The sequence below is a fragment of the Lepidochelys kempii genome, chromosome 2 (assembly GCF_965140265.1).
Source record: "Lepidochelys kempii isolate rLepKem1 chromosome 2, rLepKem1.hap2, whole genome shotgun sequence".
In the NCBI taxonomy this organism is placed as follows: domain Eukaryota; kingdom Metazoa; phylum Chordata; order Testudines; family Cheloniidae; genus Lepidochelys; species Lepidochelys kempii.
Genome location: NC_133257.1, coordinates 100,631,367 through 100,649,733, shown reverse-complemented (window position 1 = coordinate 100,649,733; position 18,367 = coordinate 100,631,367). Strand labels below are relative to the sequence as shown.

The following is an 18,367-nucleotide window of genomic DNA, read 5'->3' as shown; positions in this document are numbered from 1 at the left end:
GTTTCTTACCTTTTTGTTCTCTTGCTTGTAACCATGCACTAAGTTTCAAATACTGCATGAATTTAAACTATAGCTTCTATAATAAGCCATTATTTAAAAGTACAGTAAAATAAACCTTACAGTTTTAATGAAAATATGTTCATTGAAATGTGAATTTATTATTCAAATCCACTCATAAATTCAACCATGGAGACACCACTTGTCTAAGCAGAGCTCAGTGATTTAGAAAAGCTGTCTATTTAAAATAAAGAATGTATGGCAGGTTTATAGAAACATAGCAGTGAATTTTTACATAAATTTAGAACTACAGCTTATGCATTTTCTGCAAAAATGTTTTTAGATTTTCCACTTAAAAATTGAACATAAAAAGGAACAGAAAGTGTGATGCAGCACATAAACTAAAGCAGGTGCTATATCCACATGTACCACATTGACATTACATAGCATCTTCTAAAAACTATTTCCAATTTTTAATAACTGATTTTCTATGACAAAATTTTGTTGCTTAATATATGTATTTAGCAAGGAATGATGCAACATCAAATGACTGTCACTGAAGCATTAAATGTAAAAGTGTAACTTTTAATTCAAATGAAGTAAACAATTTTGAAACTTTTAGCAACTACAAGGGAGACAAGTTATGAAGAACAGCTAATGTGTTCTGTAAAATCCAAAGTATTGCATAGTAATAACATAAGAACCAATTAATTATTACAACCTGGAATAAGGATAAAATTCTTATGATTTTTTTAAAGGCAATAGGGTAACCACACTTAAGCACTTTTAAGGAAATTACAAGAAACCCTCTGACACCATAGTTCCTGTCACATAGATACTTTTGAATTTCATTAATGGCTCAGGAGATAGCACACATTCACAAGGCTTTATGAATTCTGGATTATCTGAAATGTTAAAGAGATTAACAAGCAAAAGTATGGCAGATGCAGAGGAAAGATAGATCATAATCATAATCCACTTCTGTCGAAAGATATTGGCTGCAAATTTTATGCTTACATACCTGTATGGGTTCGAATGTGAGCTAGGAAGGCCATGGAATTGCTACTTCTGCACATCTTGCCACAATACTTGCACACATTGCCTTGATTTTCCTCTCTTTCTCGGTTGATTTGCTCAGTGTCTTCCACAATGTACTTATTCACCTCCCGCAGTAGTTCTTCATGTTGTTCTTTAATATGAAGAAATAAATTCTGTTCAGAATCGAAGGGCTCAGTGCACTTAACACATTTAAAGGTGGCGCCTCCTTCCGGTAGCTCTTCCACACTTGCCTGTTCATTTCTCATATGACCAGCACTAGCCAAGTGCTGGTGAAGGTTGCTTTCTGTGTAAAATGATTTTCCACAGAGTAAACAATGAAAATGTTTCTCTTTTGAAGGATGCTTCATGGCTATGTGAACATTTAGTCCACTTAAACCATCTGCTAAAAAGCCACAGTCATCACAACGAATACGTGTCGATTCCCCAAGGGGATTTCCTTCAGATTTCTTCTTTTTCCCTCCACTTTGCGAGCTATCTATTTTTACAGTTACCTCACTACCTTTCATTCCACCTGACATCTGTCCTTCATCGGAGTGGTCAGTGGACTCTCCATCTTGATGGCTTTTTAATCTTACTATAGAAGAATCAAACTGGCCAAAATTTTGCATTGCCTTTCCTTTATCATCAGTACTGATAACAGTTCCCAAAGCCTCATTACTAGTTTCTTGCATGCCTTCAGCTGTTGAGCCATCTGCTTCCCAAATGCTGTTGTTTATAGTTACTTCTGCTTCATGTTTTGCGTCCGTAAGGGCTTCTTCCTCCTCTACAGTAGGATCCTTTCGGAAGCTTCTGTCACCCTCTAAGCTATGTACATTTTGAACAGTATTTCTAATGTTTTCATCAAGATTTGACTGCTCTGCTACATTACATGTTTCTGAAAGTGCTGGCACATGTGGGGTTCTTTCTGTTAGTAATTCTTCCTCAAGAACTTCCGTATGTTTATACTCGTTTTCAAGGTTTTCTCCATTTTCTTCTAAAGTTTTCCCACTTTTTTTGGAATCCAAGTTTGGGGCATTCATGTCATTTGAAACATTTTGATTTTCTACACTGCAATGGAAATTTGAATTGATTGGATCTTGCCCATTTTTCTGCAAATCACAAATGACTACTTCTTTAAGAGGTATTATCTCACTAAGTTTAACTTCATCTTTTTGAGATGTTTGTTGGAAGACTTCATAAAGGGGATTTTCTCCTTCATTAGATTCCTCCTCATTTTCAACTCCTACTGCATTGTGGGCACCATCTTGTTTAGAAATTTCTGAAGATGTATTTCCATCTAAGACAGTACAGTCAGCTAAGCTTTTCAGAGTTTGATCATCCTGTGCTTTAGCACTGTTGACATATTTTGTTTCATTTGAAACTGTCTGAAATTCTTCTGTATTTTGTTGATGATCCTTTGGAGACATAACAGAGGTTTCTTTGGCAATACCTGTTGTATCTGCTTTCTCTCCAGGGGAAGAACAAACATAAGATTGTCTTTTAATTTTATGCTTCTCTGTTGCTGCGTGCCTAGTCATCTCTCGACGAGTAACTGCATAGTAATCACAAGCCATGCAGTAGTATTCAAATTCTTTAGTATGCTTCCGTTTTACATGCAGCTCTAGAGAAGAAGACGAATGAGCAACAAACTCACAGTGTACACATTTATTGTCATTTGCACCTGTAACTCTTCTCTGAAAACATGGGTCACCATCTTGAGCAACATTACTTGGCTCCATAAGTATATGCTGTTTTATATTCATAGGGTTCTTCGTATACTGCAGATCTGGGAGTTGAGATACATTGTCAACTTCTACCTCAATGGAATTTCCCTGGTCTTCTTCCTGATTTTCTAAGACTGAAGTATCCAAATCCGATGACTGGCTATCATCCTCAATGTGTTCATTCAAAATATCCATTGAGCTGTTGATCTTCTTGCTAATGGATTCAAGATTACCTCCTTCTGAGCAAACAACTACCTCTGTGTTTTGTTTTCCATTAGCTTCCATTTCTACACGACCTTTATGTTTCTTGGTGGCACAATGACGTTCCATGTCACCTTTGGTTACAGTATAATAATTGCAAAGTTTACACAAATAGCTGTACTGGTGACTGTGCTTTCGTCTAATATGTACAGTCAAGTTGGTAACACTGGAGGCCAAAAGACCGCAATGGGTGCATGTCCTAGAAATGGTGCCTTTGGGTCTCCCTCTCTTTGGTGCATTGGCCAAAACTAACTCACTGTCTTTGGTAATTTCACCTGATGGAATCAGTTCTTTATTTGTGGATGTGTTATCCACAGTAGAGGAAGGTGCCTGTATACTTTCTTTATCTAATTCAGTCTTTACATTGCCAGAAGTGGAAGGCTCTATTACTTTTTTAACATCACTTGCATCTACACATACCCTTTCAATACATTCCTCAAAACGTAAACCAATATTGTTCTTCCTGGCATTTTCAAGATGCTTGCTTCTTTTAATATGCTTTTCCATTCCTTCTTTGCTCAGTGAATAAAGGTTACATGCTTTGCAAAGAAAATGATATTCCTGTGCATGTCGAAGTTTTATATGTCTTGTAAGAACTGTGGAGGATCTTGTTTTATAAAAACACTTTTTACATTGAAATTGGGTTTTATTGAGAACAGAATGCTTTAATTCATTTCCATGATTTATCATGCAGGGCTTTGGAGGCTCATCCTCCATGGTCACTTCTATTTCATCTACAATTTTTTGGAGATTATTATTTGATTCCAGTGTAGTATAAGCTGCAGTTTGCAGAGACAAATCAGTGCTAATTGATTGAGAAGTATTTTGTTGGGCCAATAAACTAATATGCTTCTCAGTTGTTTTATGAGCTATCAGTTCTTCCTCAGTTAGAAAATACAGATTGCAAATAATACAATTATGGCGCATACTATGCTCTTCACTCATGTGAGTTCCAAGGCTTGTATTATTCAAGCAAATAAATGAACAAAGGTGACAATTAAAGCTGCAACCCCCCATTTGATGTTTATTACTTTGACAGTGTTGTTCAAAGTCCCCCCTGATTGCACAAGAATAGTTACATGTTTGACAATGAAACTGCATTCCTTTTGTATGATGTCTTATAACATGAATTTCCAAACCATTTCTGTTCTGAAAAACAATACCACAGTAAATGCAAGTATGTAGAACTTTGTTGTCAGCAACAGGTTTAATCTGAGAATCCTCAGTTTTGGTAGTGCTAGGAGAACTGGTATTTGTCCTATCTTGACTCAGAGCCCGTATTTCTGAGGTAGCCTTACACTGACTGTTAACGTCATCATCATCATCATCCATTTCTAACTCTCTAGGCGATTTGGGCATTAAACTACTTGGTTTAAGCTGGGTCCTGAAGTTGTGTTTCACCTGCATTTGGTGAGATTTGGGTTTGCCTCTTTTACTAACACCCAACAAACTATATCTTCCTTTAATTTGCTTTTTTAATTTAAAAGAGCCACTTCGTCTGAAAGAAGTTCTTAGTGATAAAATATTTCTCTTATGTCCCAACCTATCAGATCTCCTTGTTGTATTTAAACTGCCAGTTATCTTTTGGGTACTTCTAGTGGGCTCTTGTTTGTTCAAATTTTCTTCTGAGGACCCTGATATTTCTAGCTTTTCAGTCTGGAGTTCATGAGTTCCTTCTACACTGAAGGAAAACTCTTTTTCCTCTGTAACAGTCTCTGATTTTTCAGTGAAAATATTTTTAGATGTTATCATTTCGACAAGAAGTTCACTGCCATCACTTTGTTTAGAAAAGCTTACTTTTGAATCCTTCAGATTATTACTAGCATTTAATTCTTTTGAATCAGCAGTTTTTGTCTTTGATTTATAGGGCCCAGATTTTGCTCTCACTTTCTTCTTGTTGACTGCTATATACTGCTTTTTATGAGAAGATCTTTTTGTCAATATCTGTACAAATCCTCCTCGTGCAGCAAGGTGTTGACGGCGAAGGTGTGTCTTGCCAAGGAAATGAGAATGTAGGAGATTCTCCTCACCACACTGAAAACCACAGAGATCACAGCAAAATATTATTGATTGTCCGTGAGCCTGCTTGATATGTGTTTGTAAAGCTAAACTGTATTCTGCTTTATAACTACACTGGGGACACACATGCTCTTTGGGTTGCTTTGAGTGGCTTTCTTGAATATGTTTTTCCAAATCAGGGTAAGAAGAAAAAAACTGATCACAAGTTTTGCATTTAAGAACTTTATCTATATTGCCAACTGTACAGCAAACACTAATTTCTTCCACTTGAAAAGTACTTTCAGGAACAGCAGATGGAACTTCTTGTGAATCTTTACTTTCCAAATGAATTTTCAGTGGAGTAGTATCGGCAGCTTTGAAATCACACTGCGGACACAAGGAATTTGAAAGAAGTGTGTCACCACTGACACAGTCACTCACTGCTACCTTTTTTATGGCTCCATCTATTACATTATCTGTTTCTGCAATTGACTCTTGCCTAACTGTGAGTTTGAGTGATTTGCCTTCACTGCCTTTAGTATGTTTTGAAAAATCCAGCTTTATTCTTTTTGAGATAGGTTCATTTTCAAGTTGGTCCCCTTCAGTAACGTCTAGGCTAGTTGATTCTAATAATGCCCTTTTGTTTTTGCCATTCTCTTCTCCTTTCTTCTCAAGGCTCCTGTGAATTCCATCTGATAAGGACCTTGTTTCCTGGTTAGATAAGGAACCACATTCAGCATTTTCTACTGAAACATTTCTCATTGAATCTTCTGTCAGATCAGCTTGTAAACTCCCATCAACTTCATCACTCTTCTGTTTTTCCTCTGCATCCATTTTTCATGAAGGCAGCACAGAGCACAGTTCTACTATCAGGGGTAGCTCATTTGGCTGTATTAGTACCTATAAAATAAAAAAGAGTTTTGTTATTAGTCTTTTGTACATATAAGACAAACATAATTTGCTAATACCCCAGGTATAGGATAACAACAACAATCTGATCTAAAGTCTCGTGGGGACAGCCATAATTAAAGGTATTGGCCAACATTTTCAAACGGGCTGCCTAAAACTAGAGACAAGGTAGGAGAGGTAATATCTTTTACTGGACCACTTTAATTTGGTGAGAGAGAGAGACACAATCCTAAAGTTATGGCACTTAAATCAAATGGCCATGCTTTAAAGCCAGACTGCGGAGCCATTACTCATTCTGGTGAGCACTTATGTGAGTAAAATCACTGGCTTCAATAGGACTATTTGTGTGAGCAAGTGCTCAAACATGTGAGAAAGGGTTACACAATTTAAGTGGTATTGTGCAGAATACACATAAGTTGTATTGTGCAACGAGAGCTGCAGGTGCTTAGCACCCCTGAAAATTAGGCTACTTTTACTTAGGTGTCTAAATAAAGATTTAGTTGTCCATACTTGGGCACTCAAGTTTGAAATCTGACCTTTGTTTCTGGCAGCCTTGACATAGCACTCTAAGTTACTATGGCCTTCAGCAAAGAGGACAACAGATAATCCACCTTTTCCAGAACAAGAGATTTCAGAATAAAAAAAGCTGACTAACCCCAAATTAAAAAGCTCTAAAGATAGAACTGACCGTGATGAAGACCTGTTGGATAAACTGAAGAATCAAGAAGGATTTGACTAAATATCTTTTAAGCTTTACCAGTGTAAGACCCTCCTTCCTTCCTCTGCCCACATCCCATGCCACAGGATGAGATGAAGAGAATGTGACCACTACAGATGGAGTAAATAAAGCCATATGATTGCCAAAAGGCTACCACTAAAACCACCTGTCATTTCCAAGGAGAAAAGTTAACAATAGGACACACTTTCAGTGGAAGAAAGACAAGTAACAGAAGTGCCAGAGGGGAGGGAAAGAAAAAAAACCATGTGCTTTCTCTTCTCACAGTTGCCAAAAAACCCCAAGCCCCTCCACCACTACAGAAGCCAAAACCTCCAGTCCAACAGCCAAAAACCTCCTTTCCACTAACAACTGTCGATACAACTCTTCCCCAGCAGTCCAGTGTGATCCTCCTCTCCATGTCAAAACAAGGCAGATCCATTCCAGATACAAAATCTTCCAACTGCCCCTGAACAAATTCTGTGGAAATCTGTCGTGTGTGTGTGTGTGTGTGTGTGTGTGTGTGTAATAAAAAGAAAAAACATTCCAAACCTGAAGTATATATTAAAATAAAAATTAAAGTAATAAAGTTAATATGACTTGATTGAAAACTCCGCTTTAAATATATAATTCAATAAAAATCTATGTTTTTCTATTTACCAATGCTACCATAGAAACATCAATTTGCCACTGAACCCAGTGTTAGTGAGCTGCCAAATTTTGGTTCCGTTTCCACTGAATGCATGAGCCCATACATAACAGGATGTGCATTCTGATAACAATAAAGAATTCCAAAACTGATCCAGACAACAGTGTACAGTAAGCTATCCAAATGTGTAAATGTAAGCAGTGTAGCTGTAGCTGTGTCGATCCCACGGTATTTGAGAGACAAAGTGGGTGAGGTAATATCTTTTATTGGACCAACTTCTGTTGGTCAGAGAGACAAGCTTTTGAACCACACAGAGCTGAAGAAGAAGAGAAGAGCTCTGTGTGGTTCAAAAGCTTGTCTCTCTCATCAACAGAAGTTGGTCCAATAAAAGATATTACCTCACCCACCCTGTTTTTCTATTAATAATCATTTATGTGAGACCTAAAAGCAACTGCATGCACAGAAGTTACATGTACTCTACAGACTCATTTTTTACTTGCAAGTCTCTCATTAAGCTCAACTATTGACCAGGCCCTGCCTAGCTTCTAAAACAAGCTATTAAATACTTCCAGAACAGTACAGCTGTTTCAAGTTTCCAGATACTGCCTCTTTAATTGTGCTTTCCTGATTCCCATGATTTATAAATTTTCTTTCCTAATTCAACCAGTAGGTTTAACATTTTGGAAACCACTGCATGGGTCAGAAGTTGAAAAGTCATGGCCAGATCATCAGCTGGTGTAAATCAGTATACCTCCAGTATCTTCAAAAAGAGCTGCATCAATTTTTACCAGCTGAGGATTGAGCCCTTAAAAATAGGTTAACTCTGAAAAGTCACCAGTGAAAATTCAACCTAAGATTTGAAAGGCAAGCTGCACCCTCTCTGGCTCGTGCTCATTATCAGTAGCAAAGATTCTGGAACTTGATTAACCAAACTGATTAATCAAAGCATGTGCGTAACTTAACAAGTAGTTCTGTTGAAGTCAATGAGACTTAAACACATACTTAAAATTAAGATATATTGAAGAGTTTGGGCTGAATCAGGGCCTTAAAACATTTTTAATGTTCACTGTCCTATAGCAGCATTGGCTCTGTAACACTGACAAAAATAAACTTATTTTTATCAATAAAAGTTAGCAAGTAATATTTGGAATACATGCAGGGTGCATATCTGCAGAATAACAAGGTCCCATTTTTAAATAGCCATTTTTCTGACCATTTTCACATTGTAAGAAGGATCATTCTTATAGATAGAGGTCATTGAGCAATATCATCAAAGTTCCAAGTTCTTCAGAATGTACAGAAACTAACTGTATAATTCAGAGACCTGTAGATCTAAAGGATGCCCAGTTCAAGCTTCTGTGCTTCTCATCCCACTCTCTTCACCTTAGTCTAAAGTCCTCTGGAATCACTTGAAGTTATGAGAACAAATATCTAAAGTGCAACATTACAGAAGACCTTAATTTGGTGTTAATTTAGTAAAAAAAACTATCCTATTCTGTTAGTATGTATACAGATCCTAATACCCCACCACTGTCATCAATGAAAGCTTTGCCATGGTTAAGCACATACTCAGTACACAATTGTCAAACTTTCAACATTTGTTACTTTAAAACCAAATTCTATCAAACAGCAACTCCTCATGTCATGTTTGATGTTCAAAATGAAGCTGTTCTAATCAAGAAAAGTTATTTAAAAAAAAAAACCATACAACTTTTTAATGCTCATATAACTCAAGAATGTTTGATTAGATTCTTAAGGATATGGCCAAGAAATTAATCTACCACATTAACTTCAGATTAACAAATTATTTTGTTTGGGAATTTTCTTTGATTAATTAAAAAGGCATTTTTAAGTTACTTGGGACACTTTGTTATCAATTATGGGATTCTAAAAGGAGTATGTACTGTTCTGAACATTGGTGCAGGGAATCAGTAAACTCAGTAACTCTGGCGGTAATAATAATCTAGCTTTTACATAATGATTTCATCCATAGATCTCAACATACTTTACAAAGGAGGCAAAGTGCTTTTCTTGTATCTGCAAAAGGCACACCTGCACGTATCACATCATTACTGCACAGACACATACAACACACAAAAACCCAGGAAATATAGATAGATAATTTACACACACTATATATATAATTTTCCAATTGTATATTACATATTTGTAATTTAATAAATTTGACTAGTATACAATGGTGAATAACACTAGTCTTTCATCCGATGAAGTGAGCTGTAGCTCACGAAAGCTTATGCTCAAAGAAATTGGTTAGTCTCTAAGGTGCCACAAGTACTCCTTTTCTTTCTGCGAATACAGACCAACACGGCTGCTACTCTGAAACTAGTCTTTCAGTAGTTCTGTAGGATCTTTAACAACAAATGCTCATGATCTCAGTTTGTAAGTTGCATTTGAAAAAGCACATCCAGCAGCCATACTTAAGTACATACTCAGCAGAAAAAGAGCCACTTACTGAATCTCCATCACCACTTCCTACAGGCTAATCACACAAATTCTTGCGCTCTTTCTGCAATATTTTTCATATATCTATTGGTATGGATGTTGTGTCTGCGGAAGTTCAGTAAGCAGTCAGTTATTTGGGGTTAGGAAGTCTTCCCCTGATGAAAAAAGGGGAAATATTTCACCTCATAGTTCTCTTTTTTCAAATGTTTCTATGTCCGTCCAAATAGTGAGATATAGTTGATCTCTGCCAGTAGATGGAGACAGTACAGCTGAGATTTCCAATAGTGTAATTAAACGAGACATGCCATTTCCCAATCCTCAGATGAAATTTAGAAAGCAGTAATTTTAAGTTAAGATCATAGGGACAAGCAATTAACTTAATAATTAACCTTAAATCTGTAATGAACGACAAAGTTCCTTAACTCAATGCTCAGTACGTTTTTATTTACTTTTCGGGGAGGCATATGCCAACTTTTTAAGGGAAGGAATCTGGACTTATACAGAAGAACCTGAAGAAAGTATAGTTACGGGTCTTAAATTTCTCCTTTCCTTTTCATTTTTCTGTACTAAATCCCAATCTCAGGTCTTTCAAAAACAGTACCCAAGGAGCAAATTAGCATCTCACAGTACCAGATGAGGTCTGAATGTTCAATGTATAGTATGTGGCAAAGGTGTGTACGGACATCCAGGGAGCTGCTTTGCATATTTCCAATAAAAATACCTCAGTGCTTTCAAACCAATCATTCCTTTCAATGGAATCATGGATCCAACAGAATGGGATTCAAACAAATCTGGAACCTCTTTGCCTCTGAAATAAGATTCTCTTAACTAGCGCCTTACTTAACTTGGACAAAGTTGATCTGGATGACCCTTGTCTCAGCATGAAACCATCATGCCAAATGAGCACCCTCTAAACTCCTGAGGTACATTATCCTATGTAAATTTAGAGGTCTCTCCTGATGTTCCTACTGTAACATGGCTTCCTTACTATTCTTTACACTGATGAATAACGAAGACAACGTGATTTCTTGGTTCAAATGGAATGAAGACAGGCATTGTTCTCAGCACATCTTGTATTATCTGACACACATATACATCTTTATTTGCAACACATCAACCCTTAAAATGGAGCCTGTATTAGAAGAACCACATAAGGATCAGTCTCACCACTCATCTTTGGCAATATTTGGACAATTTTGTTTATGCCAGTGACCTTTGTCACTGGGGCACTGCCTCTCCAAGTAAACCACAGTCCTAGCATTAGTTGTCAGACCCTACCATTCCAATGCCTCAAAGGTGCACTTTTTTGTAGAGTTTTTGTTTTTTTTAACACTAATAATCATCATCTGAGTCACACTGACAACTTTAGCAGCCTCTGTTTACCAATTCTACTTTCCAGTAGGTAGCAGAAACAGCTACAGTGGCCTCATATGGAGTGCACTGAAGAGATCACTTATTTGCTCAATGCCTTTAATCCCAGCACGTGAAGGTACCTTCAAATAATAACAGCTGAGATGGGGTTCCAGAAGTATTCTTTTTATCCATAAACAAAAATACTCTCCCTTAATATGAGATGAAGTGGGCCCCTGAGGAAACTAAACACTACGTGGGGTGGAGGAAAGTCTTCGTCCTGTTCATAATCCATCCATTATACTAGACCGATTCAAATGCTGATAAATGTAGTACTAGCTACTGACTGAATTGACTCTGAAAAGACAGTCTTTGAAGTACGGATGAACATATAGTCCCGACTCCTCCAAGTGCTGCTCTGAGGATTATCGTTATGTTGGTAAAAGGGCATCAGGGCCCTATCTAAACTTAACAAAAGACTTTAGTATTGGAAGTGATGCTCCAAAATGGAGAATTGGAGAATACAGAGCTGGTCCCCACCCCAAAAGAGGAAAAGAATTGTTGAAAACATTTTACTCCAATCATTATTTGGAAGTTTTCACTGGCTCAATGCTGCTTGAAAAAGAGCTAAAACATTTTAAGATTATGAAATTTTAAAGAATTCTGACCAGCTCTATGATATATTGATGAGATGGAAATGGAAATGGGAGTGTCCAAGTGTGCTGTTGCAAATTCAAGAAACATAGTCTTACCTCCCTTCTAAAATATCTTGAGATCTATGGATGAAAAGCACTATCTAAGAGCTAGGTATTATTACCACCTACGCTCAGTGGACTTACTGATTCCGTGCAGAAGATTTTAACACCTCAGGGAAGAAGTTTACACTTTTCAATTCTAGTAGTAAGCAAAGAGACCTGTTCTTTTGTGAACTCTCAGAATACCATGCCTTCTTTGTTCTTGTGGCACTGCTCTAAAAATCTTGATTCATTCAATGGTCCAGAATTGTTCAAGACTGACCATTTTGGGCTGATTAACAAAGGAGGAACAAAACTGTTGATTAAAGCCTCTGGGATAAGTCTGAATATCCCTTCTGCTATAGTTTTTAGAACCCATTCATCTGTATTGGTATTGGACCATGCACACTACAAAGTTCTCTCTTCATCCTATGCTTGTGATCTGAGCATGAGCGTGCCATATATCAGGCAGACTGCTTGAAAAATACAGTGTGGCTCCAGACTATGTCCTGTTTTTTGGCAGTGAAAAGTAAAAATTACATTAAAATTGCTGCTCCTGGCAAACTAGCACTTAGATATTTTTTTCTAGATGATCTGTCCTTAAGTTCCCAACTCTGTTCCTCTTTAATTGAGAGGAATATAACTTTCCTAGAATACTGTCCTCTGAAACCTGTCCTGAAGTTGTCATTCTTGCCAAGGATTCCTGGATTTTTTTTCACTTCTTCCCCAAAATGAAGCCTGAAAGGTAGAGTGAACAATCTTGTATTGACTTGGTCTGCAAACAGTTGGTTTAAAGTACCAGCAGCTCTTTGATGATACAGAAGTCATCGGGGAACAAGAAGTCTCCTTGATGCTGTCCTAGGTTGCACATACCCATTAACACTTCTTAAACAGATGTAGAAAGCTAACACCTCCAGCAGAGGGGGAAGGGCTAGAACATGGCTTCTCTGAGCTTAGTGCCCCGCTCCATCTTTGATGTACACAACTATGCACTTACCTTCTGGATGAGACAATCAAAGGTATAGCAGGGGAGCAGCAGTTGGAACCACATAAATTGCAAAGGAAAAAAATGTTTTGCTTCTTTATGAAGTATAAAGATTTTCTTTAAGAATGTTTTCTGCTTGTCACATTAGAAATATCAGGCTTTGTCTAGCCACTCACTGCTCAGTGAATATTGTAAAGAAAGCTACATATGTACCTAGACAAGTTCCAAGCCAAAATTACACTAGGATGGAGTGAAGGTTGAGAGTACATTATAGCAATTTAGGGTAAAATTCATTACAGAAATGTTATAATTATCCCAAATTATCCCAGGAAATTCAGAGTTAAGGTTAAACTTGAAAAGAATTCAAGCTCATAAAAGTTTGGATATGTACAGTTAGGATACCCAAATAATCTTAACTCTGCCCTGTAAGGATGTCATAAAGGGACAAAAATAAAATATCTCAAGTCTTTAAAAATCAGTTTTATCTAGTCTGGGAATACAAACACCAAAAGTGCCATGATGACAATCGTATGTTTGTTATATGGGCTTACTTCAGAGCAGCTTGTCTAATGTATACTCGGCCTATATCACTTACCTCCCTATTTCCATCTTTTAAATGGCCATTTGAGGAAAACAATAACATTTAACATATGTATGAGTATACACAGACACACAGTTTTATTATGTTTCCTGTATTTCTTTTGCCACTAACCTATTCAAATATCTCAGTTGAAAGAGAGCTGTATGAGATTTTCACTGAAGCAGATAACACATTCCATTTAGAATACTTGTGCGGTAGCTTGAAAAAGTTTCCTAGTAAAAAACCAAAATGTTCAAACACATTTAAAGAGCAATGGCAAATTAATAAAAATAAAAGCATTCTGATGACACCTGGTGGCCATTTTCACAGGAAGCCTAATACTCCATTGCACTTCATCTGTAAAAGAGCAGTTCAAACAGTAATATGCTGCAATTTTACATATTTCTCGAGTAAATACTTTCACTAAAATATTCTAGATGGTCAAAATATTTTCAACAACGAATCCACTTGTATTATATTGTTCTTTAATGTATTTTAATTCAGCTCTATAAGTTATCTGAACCACAAAATTTGCTTTCAGTCTTGATTTCTCAGCCCAACTCGAAAAATGGGAGGAACATGCGTGGAGGAAATGTCCACCTTACTTTTTAATTTACTAGAAAAATTTTAAATATTTGTTGCATCCTCTTTTCTCCAATAGAAGAGATGCTGTTTCAAATCCTTGCACAAAGAACACACATTAGTTCCTTAAAAGACTTCAGTAAAACAGAAGCAGCAGACTTCAGTTCTCTGTAATCCTTATACTTCTTTCCAAACAGGTCCTGCTTTAACAAACAAAATTAGTACTAGTCACTAGGATCCAGTAAAAAGAACAAGGATACACATTTGGGATACACATTTGATAGATCATTGGCATGTAGTGCAAGAGACGCACACCAAGCCACAACATTTCTCATTGATGATTTCTCACAGTAGATGCAAGAAATCACTTTAATCCTCTCATCTCCCTTGAGCAGAGAATTTCTTCCTTGTAAACTCAGACGATTGTGACCAAGATTTAAACTACTGATGGCTGTGTGCAAATCTTGACTTCCTCCATAATGACTTGCTTACTTTCAAAGTTCCAGTGAACAAACCTTTGTTTCATTCCAAGTCACCAAACATCTGGTAAAGTTATCTGGTTTTATACTGTAAAAAGTTCAAAATTTTACAACTGAAATCTAGTATGATCTTCGCCAGGTTCTATGTTGACAGGCAGGAAACAGTAACAGCCTTTCTTTCCCATGCAAAATTGTTTTAATGTGCCAATATCTGTGTCTCAGTCAGTCACTAAAACTTAGGAATTTTCCTTTTTAGGAAAGTATTTAAGCATGTGCCTAATTTCAAAAGAGATTACTCATATGCCTAAAATTAAGCATGCCTGACTGTTTTGCTGAATCAAGGACTCAATCAGCAATTAAAACTCTCATTACCCCGGCGGGAAATATGCATGCAGTACAGTTACAGGACCAGGTGTGTTGAGAACAAACACCATTCTTTACTTGCCAAAAAAAAATAAAAATAAAATAAAAATTAAATGATGCAGCTTCATTTTGTTATCCAAAACAATCATCTCCTTTCTTACCACCTTTCTGTAAATAATTGGGAATTCAGTACTAAATTTTCTCATTATTTTTCAAGAGCACGATGCAACAGCTATATAATAGTATAGTATTTATAAACCTTAGCTAATAGCTTATCACCAAATTATCTCCCCAGTACATAAATTAAGAACCAAGCAAAGATCAAGGCAAAAAGAATCCTCTGTCCCAAATCACAGAGTGGCTACTTCAGCATAAGGCTGGAGCGTCCACCACACAGGGAGAAAGAGCTGTTGGATCCATGTATCTGTGAATCCACCAGCCTTACCCCTGTCTCTCCCCGGGTCTGTCCCTCACCCCAAATCCCCACTATACAACAGTATGTAGGGAGTCCAGTGAACTGGGCACCCTGGAATATGAGAAATGCCCCCAGGAGTCATATACTAGTTTTTCTGTGTACAGAATCCCCTCCAGGGATGGGTCTGGATTTCCCCCCTATTCCATGCATGGTGTATTTTTAATTCTACTACCTACCACTCTGTTTCTAGGGGAAATGTTAGCAAAGCACTAATACTAAAAATGCTTCTTATACCATGGCAACCAATGGGTTAAAATGAACCTTGAACAATTCTACTGTCTTATTTACTTGGTGAGAGCAATATTTTCTGATGGGCAAGTAAAATATACAGTTTTTTCAATATCATCTCTAAGGTAATGGTGTAGATTGCATTCTGAGCTACATAAGCGTAAGACGATATTTGCAAACCTAGATAAAATTGCTCCTACAGTAAACGTGTTACACACACTATTAGATAGATCATCACTAACCCCTCACACCCATGCAAAGGGGCAAGGGGGCATAAACCCTCCACACCTTACTTTCTTGCATGCTGCCCATATTACAAGTTGCAACATGGGAGAGCAAGCAAGTTCTGCAGATCTGCTGTTTTCCTATCTGGCACAGGAAGGCAGGAAAGGATGGAGTCTTGGCTCTGCCCCCTTAGTATACCAGTCAGTATAGCTTCACCAACACCACAAGTAAAGAGCCAGAACAGCTTACTTCTTCCTTGGAGCACTGGAGAGACTGGGAGGCGGATTGTGACTCAGACTGTCACAACCTACTTACTGGGGAAGAGCTATTCCGCACGACCCCTTGCTCAGCACACATCATAAAGTATCTAGCCCTATGTTAGAGTCATTAACACAGGTATTTCCCTTCATTAAAGTCTATGAAAATACTTAACCAGTGCCAGAAGACTTCTCATTTGAGCCACAGTAATCCACCAAAGATACATAAACATTTAAAATTAAATGTATAGTTTAATATGCACAGTGGCACAGTATCAAACTGTAGACCACAAATTCTGGACTACCTTGGCTTCAAAAAGTTTTGTTTACAAAAGAGCTTAAAAGGGAAACCTAATCTTAAATTTAATATTTGTGTATTTTCAAAGCCATTTATATTTCCCAGTATCGTACATCTGTAAGTAATATTTTCCTTAATACTATCGTTCATATTTCACTTACTGTTAAATCCAAACCTTCAACTGCTAATTCACTATTTAAATACTACCTCTGTTGTCATATCTACAGTGTTCTTCAATCTCAAATACCTCTCTCATTTTTAACCTATATCAGAAAAGGAATATATTTTAGATTAATGCACTGTACTTATATTGTACATTTTAAAATACAGTAAAATATTCTCTTGTAGCTTTTACACCAATTTTTCTAAGCATGATAACATCCAGAACGAACATTTTCCTATCATACTAGAAAACATAAGATTACATCAGAGACTTTTGTAAAGCATTTGCTATCGTATAAATAGCTGACAATACAAATATATAAAGAATCTTATTAGATCAATCACTTCACTTTACTTGGCCCATTTACCCAGTGAACTAGGTGCTCAAAATATTGTTAAAGGCATTTTTAAACTTAATAAAACAATATGCCATTAGCTATAAATACTGGCCACAATGTTCACAACTGGATACCTAGCACTAGTGCCTAATTCTATATTTAGACAACCTAAAAAAAAGTGGCCTGACTTTCAAAAGAGCTGAAAACCCACAAATCCCATTGAAGTAAATAGGTGCTGAACCCTCGAAAATCAGGCCACTTTTATTTAGGTCTTAAATATGGCTTTTGGATTCAGGCACCCAGATTCGAATATTTGGGCCCGGAATTTAGTATTCACAATTAACAAAATGCTATAGGAAACAAAAGAGATTGTAGCCCGTTTAAAAAAAAAAAAATCAAAAAAGTGAGCTGATTTAATTAGAAAAGCTCAACAACAAAGACAATTAATACTGGCCAGCTACATTAATAACTCTTTCTCCAAAGAAAGGTATTATTTTTAAGATTAATAGTAATAGCAGACTAACCATATTTTTAAATAACTTGCAGATTTAAAAAGTGTCCCATTGTAAAAGAAAAAAAAGGGTCCCTGAATAAAGGTAGCAAATGCACAAATTCAATGCCATTAAAAGGCAGACACAAGAGATCCCATGTATCTTGTGCCATTTGTAAAAAGGTTGTTTTATTATCAGTGTAACTAATCACAATGAAGCCATCTCTTACAACCAAAGACATTATAATGAATTTTCTTTACAGCTACAGAGAAATGGGATTTGCTGTTCCATATCAAACTAGAACAGGCTGTATAAATTCTGCTTCATATTTATTGTTAAATGTAATTTTCATCTATAAAATCAGCCATGAAATATTAAAAACTGAAACAACAGAATTTATATCCTTTACTTAATTTAGTTTAAACGGTCTATTCACTAAAAAGAGGGAAAAAAGGTTACATATGTATTATGGCACCCCCGCCCCTTCTCCCCCCAGTATTTCCATTATAAACCCCCTAGTTTCAGGAATTTATAACTCAGCTGTAAAAATTCACTCCACGCTGAGAGTTGGTATACTTTTCTTTTAACAATTTTTTAAAAAATAAATCTGTTTCAGAAGGAAGACAAGGAAGGAGTGCAGAGAGGGAGGGAATCAGAATAAAAACTTTAATGCTTATCCACTTAAGACAGTAATTAAAGGCCATATACTGCCCTCACTCTGTTTGCACAACTGCTCTTGACATAAATGAGACTTGTACATGAGAACTGAAGACAGCACAGTATTTTACCCTAAATAACAAAAAGGCAATAGAGAAGTCTGGTGTTAGTACCAATTATCTCTGGAGATTTAAGTCATCTGTTTATCCACAGAACAGATAAAATAAGGGGAGTTCATATTTCCCAACAACTGTGCCTCAGCCTTGTTCCAGTGAGGTTTTACCTGTACCGGTAAGGGGGTAATTCAGTTCCCATATCCATCCAACCCTCAAACTCTGTGCAAAAACTGTCAGGAGAGACACCATTAATATAATGGTCTTGGCATGGACATGAGCAACACATCTTGAAG

The 18,367-nt window shown here is 36.7% G+C and overlaps 1 protein-coding gene across 7 annotated transcripts in view; it reads right to left on the bottom strand.

Annotated features, from left to right (window-relative positions):
* ZNF407 (zinc finger protein 407) overlaps nt 1–18,367 on the bottom strand; it is a 463,568-nt gene that overhangs the window by 424,298 nt on the left and 20,903 nt on the right. For all 7 annotated transcript variants that reach the window (XR_012157273.1, XM_073331771.1, XM_073331772.1 and 4 more), the window contains exon 2: nt 1,019–5,918. Coding sequence is in view for 6 of the 7 variants with exons in the window: in XM_073331771.1 (XP_073187872.1) it covers nt 1,019–5,852 (4,834 nt within the window). In the remaining variant the exon portion in view is untranslated. The remainder of the gene's footprint in view (nt 1–1,018; nt 5,919–18,367) is intronic.